We start from the raw sequence: 18,832 nt of genomic DNA, 5'->3' as shown, positions 1-18,832 counted from the left end.
AAGGTACCAGTCCCACACACGGGAAACAAAGCACTGCCTAAACCATCAATAGAAAGGAAAAATTATAGGGACTTTTATACCAGCTGATCAGCATTTTACCAGCTTTGTTCAAACCTTGGAATACATTGTCCACAATGTACATCCTAACAATTCTCTATAGTAATGGATGAGCTGTAATATACTACAGATAACCATGAGGCAACAACATTGAAATGTCCAGATTTCAGCTATGAATTTGAAAGTCATATATAACACACAGCCAAAAAAATTTGAACATTTGAAATTTTCAGACAGTGTGATGAGTCAGTATGAAACACACTGAAAAAGACTACAGCACACTGTCTGTAAAAACAAAAAGTAATGCTCAACTCAAGTTCACGTTCGGATGAGCACAAAACTTGATTTTACGCACCAAGTTATTTCAGAATCTCATCCAAAGTTGAGCAATCTGGAAGACTGCATACTCTTACCACTTGTCTCTTAGGTGGCCTTAATAATTCATTTAAAACTGACGAATCCAGATGTAACTATGGATGAGCACTTCTACCGTGCACAAAAAACAGTCCCAAGCACAGGGAGACTTCCGCATTGTCTGAATGACACTTAAAAATTTCACAAAATATTTCCTCAGACTGTGAACGGGATGTACAGCCATGATTATTTTTCGGTGCTACTGACACTGCTGTGACTAATGCAAGGGGCCTTGGGAGCAGGCTAGGCCAGAGCCAAACAAGCATAGTTGCATCAACAAGTACCCACTGTGTGACACACTGACACCTATCAGCAGATTGGCACATTGATGGCACGACCGAGGGATCTGCATTGTAATAATGATACTGCAAAAAGACAAGAGCCATTGTCAGGTGGTGGCTAGTTTACTTAAGGTCCGAACCACAGGCTTTGTTGGGCTATGTGACAGGAACTGATGACTTGGCATAACAAATATGCACCGTGCCTATCATTTTTATCTATAAAGCTGTAGTCTGGCAAGAGCAAGCACCGAAAGGAGATCCACATTGATCTACAAGTTGATGTGAATCTACGACTTGCCACCACAAGACAGACATCGCTAACTGCAGACACATTGAGCCTGAGTCCAATATAGGCCACCTCTGGGCCTACTTCCTGTCACCGCCTGCCTCTTATCCTGGAGAGCTATTGTTCAAGAGCATGGCGGTGCAGCCGCCCAGCCACCTTCAAAGTGTGGACATACTGTTGTATGTGTATGTCACTACAAGGGCAGGCCCTGCTATTGAGAGCTGTCTTCCTCTTCGGGGTCCAAGGTGGGATTCTGTGCCTTCCGGCATGCATGTGCGTGCGTGCGTGCGCGCGCACACACACACACACACACACACACACACACACACACACACACACACAAAACCTCAACCTCATGTGTCAGCATAGCTGCTGACTCACTGCAAGCTATTGGAGGCCATCTGCTTACCTCAGCGTTTCCACACTCGCTGTAACACCCTGGAATGTCATGCTACCTCAGAGCCTCTTTATGATTGTTGTTGTATGTTCACTAATAAAATGTATGCTTAATCAATGATTTTTTTCCTTGATGACATGTCGCCCTGCAACCAGACTACCACTTTCTGTCCCAATTCTAAACCACCCAAGATGGTGAACTACTGGTTTCTAATGCTTCCAACTCAGTAAAACTTGACAAAGGGCTGTCAGTTAAATGTAAGATGGTGGAATAGCTGAATTGTGAATCAGTTTTCCATATCATAAACTTGTGTTGCCAACATCTGCACATTGGGTGGTCCATTGTAAACTTTAGCCACCAACTCAGTTCCCGCATCCACTGATGCAGCCAGCCATTACATGGAAATCCATGGAGTCTCCATTTGGGACCAACAACTGTTAGTAAAAGCTATAAACCAGAATAAACTTTTAATACTTTGGTGTCATATGTGCCCCTGCTAAAAGAATGGCTACCACAGTTGCACCAAGACTACTCCATGGAACGGTTGAGCATTATTGGTAAGTGAAAGTGGTTTACGCATGCACAAGAGGAGTCATAATGAAAAACATCAGCCACCTCATTGTTAGTGTGATAGGCAATGTTGGCAGTTCAGATTGTAGAGTCGGCACCAGCTGACACCTTCAAGATCTCGAGACATGTCCCGGCACAGGGCTAGTGTGTCACTGGTTCCTCAATGTTTATGTGCCCCACTATCTTGGATCACAGATCATGTACTTATAAATGCGAACATATCTTACTTATCAAGTATCCAAATTGTATCCACCTGTTAAACAAAGAACATTTTCTAACTATTCCTTTACTGATTGCACTCCTTGAACAAGATAGATTGCACTAAACACACTACAATACCCTGTTGCATCTAACTAAATGGTAAAATTTTTCTTTTTGCCAGCGTTACAATTTTTTTCAGCAACTCCCCTCACTGCCTCAGCTCAAAACTACATATGCCTGTCTTTAATTACCTCTGTTCAGAATTTTCACAAACTAATATAAACTCTGCCACCCCCCCCCCCCCCCCCAAAAAAAAAGCTGATAATCAATTTTGTGTGTTTAGATTGCACACTGAACATAATATCTAGCATCACGTGCCCTGATGAATGTACTGATAAAATATGACTGCCTGGTTGGTTATGAGATACTCTTGCCAGAATAAATAAATAATTTTTCTGAACATTCTCCTTGATAAAAGCAGCGTTCTAGCAAAAATACATTAAAATGGATTAAAAACAGTCTTGGTTGCAACAAAATATTCATTTTTAATAATTGGTTTTGGTCAGAATGTGAGTATCTGCAGAACATCACAATGGTAGGTGGTGGCAGTGAATGAAATAGGTGTTATGGTTCCCAGAATGGTAACTGCAGTCAACAGTCCATGGAGCCACAACTTCTACTCCATTCACTGCCACCACTTACCATCATGATATAAATGGTCTGAAGATGGTCACATTCTGACAAACAGGTTGCCATCACAAAAATAATTTACTGTGGTCAACTCTGTTTTAGTCAGTTATGAAATAAATAATTAACACATGCCTTAATTATGCAGTTATCCAAAACAAAATTAAGTTTATTGTAATTGTACAAATTAAATACACAACGTAAAATAGAAAATGACAATATTATGAAAATTATAGATTGCTACCAGCATAGAGGCAATGCTGAGTTGCTAAAGGCATAAAAAAAGGTTGCTAAACTTGTGAGCTTTTTGGTTAAAAAGCCACCTGCTAATGCAGAAAACACACACGCAAGCACAACTCGCACAACCACTGAGGTACGACCACGAGAAACTGCATCCGATGGAGATGAAATCTGGGTGATGGGGATGAGGAGGACTGGGGAGGGATAGCAGGGTAGTGGGTAGTGCTGCTTGTGGGATCGTGCAGGTAACCTTTTCATATGATCATCACTATTCCATCTTGTATTTCACATTGTTTTAAAACAGAAAATTATAGTACAAGATTAATTTTAAAAAATCTTGAAAGCAGAAATAAAATTTAAACTTATAAAATTTAAATTCATTGCAAATTTGAATTGCTGAAAATCTTACCAAGTGTTTTTCTTATTTCATTTAAAGCCGTTATATGCCCACTTAAAAAATTTGTGATGTCACCCTGTATCTCAGTAATTTTTTTGTGGAACTCTAAGCGAAAATCATGACTGATTCGGGAATTCTCCTGTTCAACAGACCTAGAAAATAACAAAAACAAATAATGAACGAAGCAAATTTGAAGTGTGCAGTTACTAAATGATACAATGCCCGACTGTCTATTGCAGCAGTGGTCGAAAACCACTGTGTTTGGATACTAATACTTTTTAGATTAGATTTACTTTCATTCCAATTTATCCGTAGTGAGGCAGTCCTCCAGGATGTAGAACATACCAGAAAAACAGTACTACAAGACAACTATTTACAACTTAAACAAATAAGCTAATGTACCTCCCACAGGTACCAAGTGGAATGACTGTCTTTTTTTAAATTAACACTATATGAAAGAAACATTTTACAAACACTCATTTACTAGGATTGCATTAATGCAATGAATTTAAACTTAGAAATCCTTTTTACTTGTAAGGTAATAAACATGTAATAGTACACATTAGTGCACTGAAACGGCGCAGAAGTTAGATTGTACTTAGTTAAATTGTACCCACACACACACAAACAAAAAAACAGTTGGTCCTACAGAGAAATTGATCAATGGAGTAGAAAGAGTTGGCCACCAATAAATCCTTTAAGCTTCTCTTAAACTGAATTTCATTGGTCGTTAAGATTTTTATGGCTGCTGGCAAGTTATTGAAATGTGTGCTCCTGAATAATGCACACCTTTTTGTAAAAGAGTAAGTGATTTTAAATCCTTGTGAAGATTCATCTTCTTCTAGTACCGATTCCATAAATTGAGCTGTTGGTTTGAAAAAGCAAAATACTTTTAATGACAAATTTCATTAAGGAATAAATATATTAGTAAGCAGTAGTTAGTATCCCTAGTTCCCTAAACAGGCTTCCGCAGGATGCTCTTGAGGTCACACCACATATAATTCTTACTGCACGTTTTTGTGCCCGGAAAACTTTAGCTTGGCTGATGAATTACCCCAAAAAATAATCCCATATGACATTGTGGAATGAAAGTAAGCATAGAATGCCAACTTTTTCATTTTTATATCACCTATGTCTGACAATTCACATTGCAAATAGAGATTTGTTTAGACACTTCAGAAGTTCTGTGGTGTGCTCCTCCCAGTTGAATTTATTAATAAGCTGTAATCCCAAGAATTTAACACTGTTCACTTCTTCTATCTGCTTGTCATCATATGTTGGGCATATACTCGTGAGACACCCCTTACAAGTTCTGAACTGCATGTAGTGTGTTTTTCCGAAGTTTAGTGACAAAGAATTGGCTAGGAACCAGTGATTAATGTCAATAAATATTTTATTAACCTATCTTTCTAAGACTACACTTGATTTGCTATTTATTGCAATGTTTGTATCATCAGCGAACAAAAAGAACTTGGCATCAGGTAATGTTACTAAAGAAAGGTCATTTATATACACAAGAAAAAGTAAGGGCTTGATATGGAACCTTGTGGGACCCCACATGTAATTACTTCCCAGGTGGATGATGCCTGATAGCTTAATATATGTCTCTTTCCTAGTAACACCCTGTTTCTTGCCAGAGATATAAGTTTTGAATCATTTTGCAGCATTTCCCATTACACCATAATACTCTAATATACTTAAAAGGATATTGTGATTTACACAGACAAATGCTTTTAACAGATCACAAAATATACCCGTTGCCTGCAATTTTCTGTCTAATGAATTAAGCACATTTTCACTGTAAGTGTAGATAGCCATCTCAATATCAGAATCCTTTAGAAACCCAAACTGCAACTTTGACAGTATGTTATTTATGATAAGATGAATATAAAGGCGATTGTGCATTACCTTCTAAAATTTTTGAGAATGCTGGCAAAAGTGAAATTGGATGGAAATTTGATGCTATTTCTTTATCTCCCTTTTATGCTTAAATTCAGCATATTTCAACCGTTCAGGAAACATTCCACTGATCAACGACTGATTACACAGATAGCTTAATATGCTACTTAACTCAGAATCACATGCTTTAATTAGCTTTGCTGATATTTCATCATACCCACTAGATGTTTTTGTTTTTAAAAATTTTATTGTGGACATTATTTCTGCTGGGGTAGTGTGCATGAATTCAAATTCATATTATGGAATAGTGTGCATTTCTTTTGAATTGACCCTCTTACAACAATATTTATTCACCGTAAAAACTAACACAAAAGCAACAAGTATAAAATAAAATAACATGTTACCAGATGATGTGAAGACATTGTACACGGAGCTGCTGTGAATACCAACAGCTACTTATCAAGTGCTAACTAGCTAGCAAAGGCTAGGCATCATAAAGAGGACACTCCACCCACTACTCCACATATGATCTGCGATAAAAGCAGTTAAAATTGACAAACACTGCATGTATGATCAGGAAAACCTCATCCAGGGCATGCAAAGATAACACATATTATTAAAAAACGGAAACTTCAGTTAATAATTAAAGCAAGGCACTGAAGAATAGTGCATGGCCTAATGTACTGAGGACACAGGGCCCTGTTTTTGAAAAATTGTCACCTCAAGGGGTGCGTGGAAAAACACCATTACTCATTATGAAGAAATGTTTCTCAAATTTTACACAACCATAAAGTTGCACAAGATTTTCATTCAAACAAAAACCTTTACACCACATATTTACTGAAATGGTCAAAATATTTGGAACGCAATTTCATTCTTTTCTAGAACTGAATTTCCTAATGTTAGTTTACATGAAGAGAATTGTAGGCAAATGATGATGAACACTTATTTCAGAGATTTTACTCTCATTATTATGACAAGGATGACAGTTCTGGCTTCTCAGTGCACTGAGATGGCTTATGTGAAGAGATGTACTACATAATAGGGTGTCTCTTACTGTCATTGTTCATTTATATACGAGGGCAGTTCAATAAGTAATGCAACACTTTTTTTTTCTCGGCAAATTTTGGTTGAAAAAAAAAAAAAAAAAAAAAAAAAAAAAACGGAAATTTCTTGTGGAATATTTTCAAACATTCCCTCTTCGTCTCGTATAGTTTCATTGACTTCCGACAGGTGACAGCGCTGTAGGGAGCTGTTAAAATGGCGTCTGTAATGGATGTGCATTGCAAACAACGGGCAGTGATCGAGTTTCTTTTGGCGGAAAACCAGGGCATCTCAGATATTCATAGGCACTTGCAGAATGTCTACGGTGATCTCGTAGTGGACAAAAGCACAGTGAGTCGTTGGGCAAAGCGTGTGTCATCATCGCCGCAAGGTCAAGCAAGACTGACTGATCTCCCGCGTGCGGGCCGGCCGTGCACAGCTGTGTCTCCTGCAATGGCGGAGTGTGCGAACACACTCGTTCGAGATGATTGACGGATCACCATCAAGCAACACAGTGCTCAACTTGACATCTCTGTTGGTAGTGCTGTCACAATTTTTCACCAGTTGAGATGTTCAAAGGTTTGTTCCCGCTGGGTCCCTCGTTGTCTAACCGAACACCATAAAGAGCAAAGGAGAACCATCTGTGTGGAATTGCTTGCTCGTCATGTGGCTGAGGGTGACAATTTCTTGTCAAAGATTGTTACAGGCGATGAAACATGGGTTCATCACTTCGAACCTGAAACAAAACGGCAATCAATGGAGTGGCGCCACACCCACTCCCCTACCAAGAAAAAGTTTAAAGCCATACCCTCAGCCGGTAAAGTCATGGTTACAGTCTTCTGGGACGCTGAAGGGGTTATTCTGTTCGATGTCCTTCCCCATGGTCAAACGATCAACTCTGAAGTGTATTGTGCTACTCTTCAGAAATTGAAGAAACGACTTCAGCGTGTTCGTAGGCACAAAAATCTGAACGAACTTCTCCTTCTTCATGACAATGCAAGACCTCACACAAGTCTCACAAAACTTCAGTGGACTGTTCTTCCTCATGCACCCTACAGCCCCGATCTCGCACCGTCGGATTTCCACATGTTTGGCCCAATGAAGGACGCAATCCGTGGGAGGCACTACGCGGATGAAGAAGAAGTTATTGACGCAGTACGACGTTGGCTCCAACATCGACCAGTGGAATGGTACCGTGCAGGCATACAGGCCCTCATTTCAAGGTGGCGTAAGGCCGTAGCATTGAATGGAGATTACGTTGAAAAATAGTGTTGTGTAGCTAAAAGATTGGGGAATAACCTGGTGTATTTCAATGCTGAATAAAACAACCCCTGTTTCAGAAAAAAAAAATGTGTTGCATTACTTATTGAACTGCCCTCGTACAATTTGTCTTTAGAATTAAGTGTAGTGTCAAAAAACAATATGTGATGTTCTGATTATTACAACTTAAGATTGATAAAGATACAAGAGGAAAACATTCCAATAGACCTCACAACACACAGTTCACGACAGTGAGAAAGAAACAATGGATCATTTCCATTGCAAGAAAGTGAATACTCCATGTATAAAAGTAAGACCATATTTTAGATCTGAACATGCAACAAATTTACGTCCTTTTCAGGAGAAGTACATCAACTAAATACTGTCGAAATTATATCTAAGAGATATTATCAAAAGTGATTTTAAATTACATTTGGTATGCCAAGCTTCGATGTGTGTTCATTCTGCAACAAACTTTTTATGCAGGCGGTAGAGGGAATTAAAACAGTTGAAACAAAGCAAAATTTGCCAAGTAAATGCTGAAGCAGCATACAAAATGCTAGTTGCTGATACTGGAAATGCAAAATAGCAGCTACTAATATGACTGTGCCTATCTTCACTAGGTACTTTTCTGCTAACAGTTTAATCATTCTGTCCTTTTAACAGCAGTACTCCTGTTACAACCTGGCAATATGCAATATAGATTATAACAATGCCTTCATGTGCTGTTGTCATGCAAGCATCGACAAGAGAATCGCAGCAGAGATATCTTTATACATTCTGAAGTACGGTCTGAAACATTTCATTCTGCCCAGTTACGGCCAGTCTATGAATAAGGTTATTTGCTCTAACCTTTGCACTGGACAGAACAACAGTTGGCAGACAATTTAGACTTCTCAAAATCTGATTGTTTAAAAATAGTTCACTACTGTAGACCAGAAATTAATTGTTAGAGGGCACACAAGTTTTGCCCTTTTAGGGAGGATACAGTCTCTCCACAAAAACAAAACATCTCCTTTCTCACTGCCTATGTTTACTCGTTTTAGAAAATATTGTATCTGTTATGGTAATAGCAATTATCAGAATTTCACTTGAACAATGTATCCAGAGCTGAAAATTTCATTACTTTGTTCAAGAGTAACTAACTGCCTTGTACTGCTTTATCAAGGCAACAAGATACTTCTCTGTGCAGTGCATTCTAAAGTCAAACAAAGCAGCACTAGACCAAGGCAAGAACTACATATAGCTCATAAGCCACAATGGCCACCATTTGTCTATAGGATCATTCTTTATCAAGTGGTGCAATTTAAAAAGTCATGCCTACAAAATTTTACACAAATATCCTTTACAGAATAAAACTACTACAAAAAAATTTGAGCTTAATGCCAAGTGAGCTTTATTTACAGTTTTGGCCAAATTTAAGATGGATTAAAATTGAAACTAGCAGTGATGTGAGCACAATATTTTGACTGGATATACATACAACTTTTTGTGCTCTTCACAGTGTTAAAATTTAAAGAATGAGCCATTTATCATTTTTTGTGCTGTGTAAGCTCACATTTGGGGAGGGGTGGAATCATTGAAGCTATTTTTCCAATGACTCCATCAGTGCAATAATTCTTGAACAAACAAGTACACTGAGTGATCTTTAGCAGTTTTGTAGACATGCTGTTACTTAGTTTTCTAGACATTATTGCTATGAGACCGAATTTATTTCTATAGAATTTGTGCATAATTTGATGTTCTATTGCTAAATAACGTTTTACTCCCTATAACCTATGTCATTAAAAAGAGCATGTATTTGCATACTATAGAAGTTTTTGTTTGTTGTGGAGACACACTGGGTAACATTTAAAAAGTGAGGCCAAAAGCCGAATATATTTCAGCAAAAACGAATTCAGTAACTGTTGTTCCATTTATGTTTGCTAATGTGTGGGTTATTATTATTATTATTATTATTATTATTATTATTATTATTATTATTATTATTTGCTGTAAGTTTGTGGACATTCTAGTATCTTTTCACTAAGAAGAAATCATCACAATGGAAAACCATAATGAAAATGATTAAAAAGGACAGACTTAATTACCTACTGATGATTGTGAAAATATACGACACCCATCCACACTGACGTTTCCAGTTAGTTCGACAGCTCACACACACTGGAAACAGATGTCGTACCTACATACAGATGTGACGTTATCAAGGTGTCAGTATAGAGCAGGGATTAGTGATCATGCTGTTATAGTAATGATGGTTACTGAAGTTAACGAATCAAACGTGAATGCTAGAAGAGTACTTTTGCTAAAAATAGCATGTGTATCGGAAAGACAGATTAGACACCGTAGGTGGTGGTGTCTTCATTGCAGTTGACAAAAATATTGTGTCTATTGAGGTCGAAGTAGAGTGTGATTGTGAAGTTATTTGGACACGTTTAACAGGGCTAGGAGGATCTTACAAACATACCGCTGTTTGAGTCTCGTACAGATTCCCATATGGAGGACATAGTGATAGACATCCCTGGGGTTGTGAAGCAGCTGAATGGGTCGAAAATAAATAAATCGCCAAGTCCTGATGGGATTCAAATTCGGTTTTACAGAGTATACTCTACTGCATTGGCTCCTTACTTAGCTTGCATTTATCGCGAATTTCTTGCCCAATGTAAAGTCCCGAGCGACTGGAAAAAAGCGCAGGTGACGCCTGTATATAAGAAGGGTAGAAGGACGGATCCTCAAAATTACAGACCAATATCTTTAACATCAGTTTGTTGCAGGATTCTATAACATATTCTCAGTTCAAATATAATGAATTTCCTTGAGACAGAAGTTGCTGTCCATGCATCAGCACGGCTTTAGAAAGCATCGCTCCTGTGAAATGCAACTTGCCCTTGTTTCACACGATTATTCCTTGACTTCCGGAAAGCGTTTGACTCTGTGCCCTACTGCAGACTCCTAACTAAGGTATGATCATATGGGATTGGTTCCCAAGTATGTGAGTGGCTCGAAGACTTCTTAAGTAATAGAACCCAGTACATTGTCCTCAATGGTGAGTGTTCATCAGAGGTGAGGATATCATCTGGAGTGCCCCAGGGAAGTGTGGTAGGTCTACTGTTTTCTATCTACATAAATGATCTTTTGGATAGGGTGGATAGCAATGTGCGGCTGTTTGCTGGTGATGCTGTGGTGTACGGGAAGGTGTCGTCGTTGAGTGACTGTAGGAGGATACAAGATGACTTGGACATGATTTGTGATTGGTGTAAAGAATCACAGCTAACTCTAAATATAGATAAATGTAAATTAATGCAGATGAATAGGAAAAAGAATCCCATAATGTTCGAATAATCCATTAGTAGTGGAGCGTTTGACACAGTCACGTCAATTAAATATTTGGGCGTAACATTGCAGAGCGATATGAAGTGGGACAAGCATGTAATGGCAGTTGCGGGGAAGGCGGATAGTCGTCTTCGGTTCATTGGTAGAATTTTGGGAAGATGTGGTTCATCTGTAAAGGAGACCACTTATAAAACACTAATACGGTCTATTCTTGAGTACTGCTCAAGTGTTTGGGATCCCTATCAGGTCGGATTAAGGGAGGATATAGAAGCAATTCAGAGGCGGGCTGCTAGATTTGTTACTGGTAGGTTTGATCATCACGCGAGTGTTACGGAAATGCTTCAGGAACTCGGGTGGGAGTATCTACAGGAAAGGAGGCGCTCTTTTCGTGAATCACTACTGAGAAAATTTAGAGAACCAGCATTTGAAGCTGACTGCAGTACAATTTTACTGCCGCCAACTTACATTTCGCGAAAAGACCACAAAGATAATATAAGAGAGATTAGGGCACATACAGAGGCATATAGGCAGTCATTTTTCCCTTGTTCTGTTTGGGAATGGAACAGGGAGAGAAGATGCTAGTTGTGGTATGAGGTACCCTCCACCACACACCGTATGGTGGATTGAGGAGTATGTATGTAGATTTAGATGTAGATATAAGCAGGTATTAGCATCTCACTTAGAAAATGAGCGATCATCATTTAATTTTACGAAGTGTGATTGGAAAGTTTTAAAAATGGATTCGCTACGGCTTACTGGATTGACAGGCAAGAAGACGGAGGGTGGGTTGTGAGTCATTGCCTTGTCACTGAACACCTTCTGACAGGAAACTGCATTTCCTTTATTAAGTTCGTTGTGACAGCTTGTTGAGTGTGGGTCTGTTAAAACTTGTTGCTGGATTCTGTCTGCATGTAAACTGACATAAAAACGGAGCAACGAGTTTGTGTGAAATTTTGTTTGAAAACCGCTAAATCAGCTTCTGAGACTTATGTACTATTAAAAACAGCTTGCATTTGAAGACCAACGACGGTTCAACTGTCCTTCCACCTCAAAAACAAATGACAATGTTGTGGAAGTTCACATACAACTGCGCTCTGATCGTACACTTACAATTAGGGAGATGGCTGGTGAACTTAATTTAAATTTCCATGCAGTTCAGTCAATTTTAACTGAAGATCTGAACATGCGTAGAGTGTCCGGAAAATTCATTCCAAAACTTGTCAAGTGACCAGAGACAATGCCAACTTTAAGTGTGCCAAGAACTGATTAATTGTACTAAAAATGACCCAGATTCGTTAAATAGGATAATTACAGGTGACAAATTGTGGGCATACGGATATGATCCTGAAACCAAAGTGCAGTCTTCGAAGTGGAAGACTCCAGGTTCACCATGGCCGAAAAAAGGATGGCAAAGTCGGTCGAAGGTGAAGACAATGTTGGTGATTTTGTTTTTTATTCTATCAGTATAGTGCATAATGAATTTACCACTGGAGGACAGACAATTAACCAGAAATACTACAACTGTGTCCTTGAGCATTTGCGCGAAAAGGTGCAGAAGAAAACGCCTGCATTGTGGAAAGACAGGAGTTTGGTGCTACACCATGACAATGCTCCAGCTCATCTTGCTTTCTCCATCGTTGAATTTTTGAACAAATTCAAAATTCCTGTGCTTCCACAACCACCATGTTCCCCTGATTTGGCCCCTGCGGACTTCTACCTGTTCCCTAAACTGAAATTTTCACTGAAATGGAAGTGATTTGACTTGATTGAAGACATCTAGGCAAATACGGAGAGCGTCCTTAACACACGCCAGGAAAAAAAATTTCCAGGAATGTTTCCAAAAGTGGAAACACTGTTGGAGTCGGTGTGTTCAGTCAGAAGGGGACTATTTTGTAGGAGATGCATCACAGTATCATATAAGCGCATTCATTGTACAATTAAAAGCCCATTCTTAAAACTTTCCAATCATACATAGTAGAATGTTGGACTATGGGCAAAGTTTAAACAGACTGTAAATCATGCTCTGGAGAAGTATATACTGAGTAAGTGGATTAACAACAGAAAGGACCCATTGTGGCTAAATAACTAAGTTTGGAAAATGCTGAGGAAGCAAAGACTGCTGCATTCCTGGTTATGTGTGTTAAAAGATCGATGCACAAAGCTTACGACCATCACCGTCATAACTTAGCAAAGGATCTAGCGAAGATTCCCAGAAAATTCTGGTAGCTCCCAAAATTTCTAAGCAGGTCAAAGGCTTCTATCCAGTCACTCTTTTACCAATGTAGTGTGGCAATTCGAAGATAACAAAAGGAAAGCTGAATTTTTAAATTCTGCTTTTAAGAAATCATTCACACAGGAAGATTGTATCAACATACTGTCGTTTGACCATCGCACAGACTACTGTACGGAGGACATAGTAATTGGTGCCCTTGGATTACAGAAGCAACTAAAAGGGCTTAGCACAAATAAAGTGCCAAATCCGAATGGAGTCCCAATTTGGTTTCACAAAGAGTACTCTACGGCACTTAGCTTGCATTTATTGCAAATCTCTCAACCCAGTACAGAGTCCAAAGTGATTGGAGAAAGCAGCAGGTGACTCCTGTGTATAAGAAATGTAAAGGAACGGGCCCTCAACATTGCAGACCAATATCCCTACCATCAGTTTCCTGTAGAATTTTTTTAACATATTCTCAGCTCAAATGTACTAAATTTCCTGGAGACAGGAAAGCTTCTGTCCAAAAATCAGCACACATTTAGAAAGCATCACTAACACACAAAACAATTTCCCACTTCTCTCACAACATCCTGCAAACTATGGATGAGGAGCAAAAAGCCAGATTTCAAATTCCTAGATTTCCAAAAAGCATGCAACATGCTGCCCCACTGCAGACACTCAACGAAGGTATTAGCGTACGGACTAGGTTCCCAGATCTGTGACTGGCTTGAAAACTTCGTAAGTAATAGGACACAGTACCCTTGACCTCTATGGTAAGTATTCATTAGACAAGGGTACTGTCAGCAGTGCCCTGGGGAAGTGTGATTGGACTGTTATAATTCTGAAACTTCCCGACAGATTAAAACTGTGTGCCGGACCTAGACCCGAACTTGGGACTTTTGCCTTTCGCCGGCAAGTGCTCTACCAACTGAGCTACCCAAGCAAGACTCGAGACCCGTCCTCACAGCTTCAATTCTGCCAGTACCTTGTCCTACCTTCCAAACTTCAGAGAATCTCTTCTGCAAACCCTGAAGAACTACCATTCCTGGAAGAAAGGATATTGCATAGACATGGCTTAGCCACAGCCTAGGGGATGTTTCCAGAGGGCTTTCACTCTGCAGCAGTGTGTACGGTGATATGAAACTTCCTGACTCATTAAAACTGTGTGCTGGATAGAGACTCGAACTCGGGACCTTTTCATTTCGCTGCAGAGTGAAAATCTCCTTCTGGAAACATTCCCTAGACTATGGCTAAGCCAAACTCCACAATATCCTTTCTTCCAGGAGTGCTAATTCTGCATAGTTCGCAGAAGAGCTTCTTGAAGTTTGGAAGGTAGGAGACGAGGTTCTGGCAGAATTGAAGCTGTGAGGCCGGATCATGAGTCGTGCATGGGTAACTCAGTTGGTATAGCACTTGCCCGCGAAAGGCAAAGGTCCCGAGTTCGAGTCTCAGTCTGGTACACAGTTTTAATCTGTCAGGAAGTTTCTCAGTGCACACTCCGCTGCAAAGTGAAAAGCTCATTCTGTTATAATTCTGTATACACGCAAATTATCTGACGGACAGGGCAAGCAGTAATCTGAGGCTGTTTGCTGATGATACTGTGGTGTACAGGAAGGATTCATTGTCGAGGGGCTATAGGATGATACAAGATGGCTTAATCAAAATATCTAGTTTTTGTGATGAATGGCATTAAGTAGTTCAAGGTTTTTTTTTTTCCGTCCACAGCTGCACACATATATATTGTACAGGTTAACTGCCACGTTTAGCAACTGTGATAAAAGTCTTATTAAGATCAGACGTGTTTTGGTTTGTTTTAAAGCATCTTCAGTGGTCAGTGTAACAATTTTGTTGTGATAATTAACAGGTTGCAGGCTTTACTTATTACTATAAACAGATTTTATTCCTTTCATTACTTACAAGTTTTCTTTATGTTTATTCCATTTCTCTCTCCCTCTGTGTGTGTGTGTGTGTGTGTGTGTGTGTGTGTGTGTGTGTGTGAGAGAGAGAGAGAGAGAGAGAGAGAGAGAGAGAGAGAGAGAGAGAGAGAGAGAGGGGGGGGGGGGGGGGGGGACAGGGGGTGGACAGGGGGGAGAGGGAAGGAGGGGAGCAGAGGTAAGATGCCCTGGCTACTGTGACATTGTTTTATAGTTGTAGATGACGGAGGATGGGGATATTACCTAGCTTGTGGTGTATATTTCGGAGGGGGGGGGGGGGGGTTATTTTCAACAAAATGTTGTATTAGTTTAAACAGCATCTGGTTGCTGAAGTTTGTCTGGTCATTTATTATGCAGATCATCTCTGTTATTGCTCTTTTTTTTTAATTTGAAAGTTTTCTTCTTGTAGGTGTACAAGATGTTTCTGTGACGGAATCTGATTAGTTTAATGTCTTTTTCTATTGTAGCAGGATCATAGTTTTCTTGATGGAAGTGTTCTGCAAATGTTGAATGGCGGTTCACTATTTCCTAGCTCTTTTGTTTTCCTTATACCGCATTTCTAAAGTTCTGCCTGACTGTCCTAGCTATACAGCATCACAGCTGTTACACTTGAGTTGGTAAATGCTACATTTTTGGTGGATGTCCATTTGACATTCCCTTTTCAAACATCTCTCTATAGAGTCATTGCTTTGGTGTTCTATTTTTATTTCTTGTTTCTTGAAAGGATTCCCAATTCTGTGGGACAGTTTATTTCCATATGTGAGTGTGTACCAGGTTGTCCATCGAGTTTCTATGTTGTTCTGTTGTGTAGTGGTGGTGACGGTGTGTGCGCTTCTGCTGAGTGATGTGGGTCTCTGGATTTGTTGGTGATTTGCTTTTTATTTTTATGCCTTTCTCGATTTTTTTTTTGTTCTGTTTTGTTACTAGAGATTCTTGGTATCCATTACTGTCTGCTATTTGAATAATTACGTCCAACCCCTTACATAATTACAGGCACTTACGTGATTGTTGTAATACTGTGTGTTGTGTTTTTCCTCCTGTAAATAATTACATTTCTTTGTAATTCATATATCTTGGAAATTTATTTGGGCCATTTCTTCTGCCTGTAAAGCCCCAGCACTCACTCACTCGCTCTACACCCCCCCCCCCCCGGTTGGAAAATACAAACACTGAAAGAGTGATAACAGACACTTCCACCACTATCACAACAAATGAGACACAAATAAATCACTCAATAGCGGAACAAAACATGCAAAATGTTGAGAGGACAGTACACAGAAGTGCAAATGTGTTAAGCGCAGAGAAAATGTTGTTTTAAAGTGTGCGAACTGTTAATTACCAAAACAAAACTGTAAGAGAAAACCGTATTGTTACAGTGACCACTTAACATGCTTTAAAGTAAAGCAAATTGCATCTGGTCTTACTAAGACTTACTAAAGTTGCTAAATGTGGCAATTAACCTACACAAAGCAAGTTAAAGTGAGAGAGTAGGAAGAATAATCCTGTAATGTTTGACTACAGATGAGTAATGTGTTGCTTGAAACAATCATGTAACGTTTAATACCTAGGTGTAACATTGTAAAGCAACATAAAATGGAACAAGCAAGTAAGGATTGTAGTAGGGTAGGCGAATCGTTGACTTCCATTTAGGAAAGTGTGCATCACCTGTTAAGGAGACCACACACAGAACATTAGTGTGACCCAATCTTGAGTACTGTTCAAGTGTTTGTAATCACCATCAGATCAAATTAAAGGAATACATCAAAGCTATTCAGAGACAAGCTGCTAAATTTGTTAAAAGTAGGTAATCACCACGCAAGTATTCTGGGCATGGTTCAGGAACTCAAATGGGAATCCCTGGAGGGAAGGCGACTTTCTTTTCGAGGATACCTATTTACAATACTTACAGAACTGGAATTTGAAACTGACTGCAGAATTATTCTACTACTGCAAATGTATATTTGGTCTAAGGACCACGGACATAACATAAAAGAAATCTGAGCTCATGCAGAAGAATATATATCGTCATTTTTGAGGGAGGAGTAGGAAGGGAAATGACTAGCAATGTACAACATACCCTCTGTCATGCACTGTATAGTGGCTTGCAGAGTGTGTTTGTAGTTGTAGATGCAATGCAAGCAGAGTTGCAATTGGTGGTGTCAACTTGGTCTTTAGAGTGTTTCTTACTGCTGGCTGTTGCCAACTAAAACAGAGCACATATTAGCCACTGTGTGAGAATGCAGAGTTAAATTGTGCAAATAATCCACAACCAGTTCGTTTTTAATTGGAACCAAGAAATTTAGTAACTTTTGAACCCAAACACACACTTTGAGTAAAAGGAGGCCCACTGAAAAGCAGAAGAATTGAATTGTCAACCAACAAAATCTGCTGGCTTTTGGAGTTATTCTTTGACGAGCTAGAGGGTAACCCCCCCCCCCCCCCCCCCACACACACACACACACAAAGAGGACATTTCTGAAGGCAACCAAGTCTTTCTTCAGTAATTGTAACAAAGAACTCAAGTCACTGAAAGGTTTGCCCATCAGATCAACAGAGACTGCTGAAATTACACTTGTGTTGTAGTCATGAAAAGGTCCAGTTATCTGCTTCTATCATCTAGCTTTGTTTCCAATTTAATTTGAACTGTTGCAGGAGCACTAATGCAATTATTTGGCATGAAGGAAGCTTTATTAATAAAGGGCTTGTGCACTCTTGAGCAGCAAAATTAACGAAATACACACAAATTTTGTCTCATGTACCAGAATGGGGTTCACAAGAAACTTACTGGTCTGTTATCCTACACGGTTTCAAATGTTGGTGAACAAAATTCACACTTGCCAGAAGGAATGAAGTGACCTTCGAAAATTAATCAAAATCTTCCTCTACAGTTTCACTAAAATTTTTCTGGGTTTACAACCACATTTTTAATATATAAAACTACCAATGCTTCAATCGCTATTGCAAGTGACATTCTTCAGGGTGTTTTTTGCTTAAAAAAGGAAGTCACTTGCAACAGGGACTGAAACATCAGTAGTTTCATATATTTACAATGCAGTCACAAACCCAGAAAAATTTTATTGAATGTGAAATAGCCACGGAAGTCTACGTTTATATTCCTCTACAGTTATTTACTAAGAGGCTACTTCAACAGACCTCAGTGTCCCAATAATAATTAACATTACCGTCCTTTGTGGTTGGAGAGAGGGGAAAATCTCACAGCTAGAGTATTGTAACATCAACGGGAGGGGGGGGGGGGGGGGGGGGGAAGAAAAAATCTGTACTCATCATTGATTTCTGAGTCAACACATGCACACTTTAGTATTTATTTGGGGGAAAGAGAAAATTTACCTTTTCCTGTCAAGTTTATCATGGAGCTTGTGTGTATCAACAGTAGAAGTATTTGCAACGGCAAGTATACTCTGTGCTTGTTCCATTAGCTGCTTCTCTTTGTCAAGTTGCTCTTGAACTGTTTCTGCAGCTAACTTCAAAGTATTCTTGGAATCCACTAGTTCACCTTCTGTTTCTTCCAAAGACATGCGAAGTTGGTTGCACAAAGCCTGTAATCATTTACAACTTAACTCATACGTAACAAAATTTGTTTGGGGGAAAAAATTACA

The 18,832-nt window shown here is 39.3% G+C and overlaps 1 protein-coding gene across 1 annotated transcript in view; it reads right to left on the bottom strand.

Moving 5' to 3' along the window:
- LOC126484228 (kinesin-like protein KIF11-A) overlaps nucleotides 1-18,832 on the bottom strand; it is a 222,204-nt gene that overhangs the window by 52,896 nt on the left and 150,476 nt on the right. The window contains exons 8-9 of the mRNA XM_050107647.1: nucleotides 18,564-18,772; nucleotides 3,543-3,682 (exon numbers count right to left, since the gene is read on the bottom strand). Of these exons, the coding sequence (XP_049963604.1) occupies nucleotides 3,543-3,682; nucleotides 18,564-18,772 (349 nt within the window). The remainder of the gene's footprint in view (nucleotides 1-3,542; nucleotides 3,683-18,563; nucleotides 18,773-18,832) is intronic.

This window comes from Schistocerca serialis, chromosome 1 (assembly GCF_023864345.2).
Source record: "Schistocerca serialis cubense isolate TAMUIC-IGC-003099 chromosome 1, iqSchSeri2.2, whole genome shotgun sequence".
NCBI lineage: Eukaryota > Metazoa > Arthropoda > Insecta > Orthoptera > Acrididae > Schistocerca > Schistocerca serialis.
Note: the sequence above shows the minus strand (reverse complement) of the source record. Positions and strands in the feature narration are given on the sequence as shown.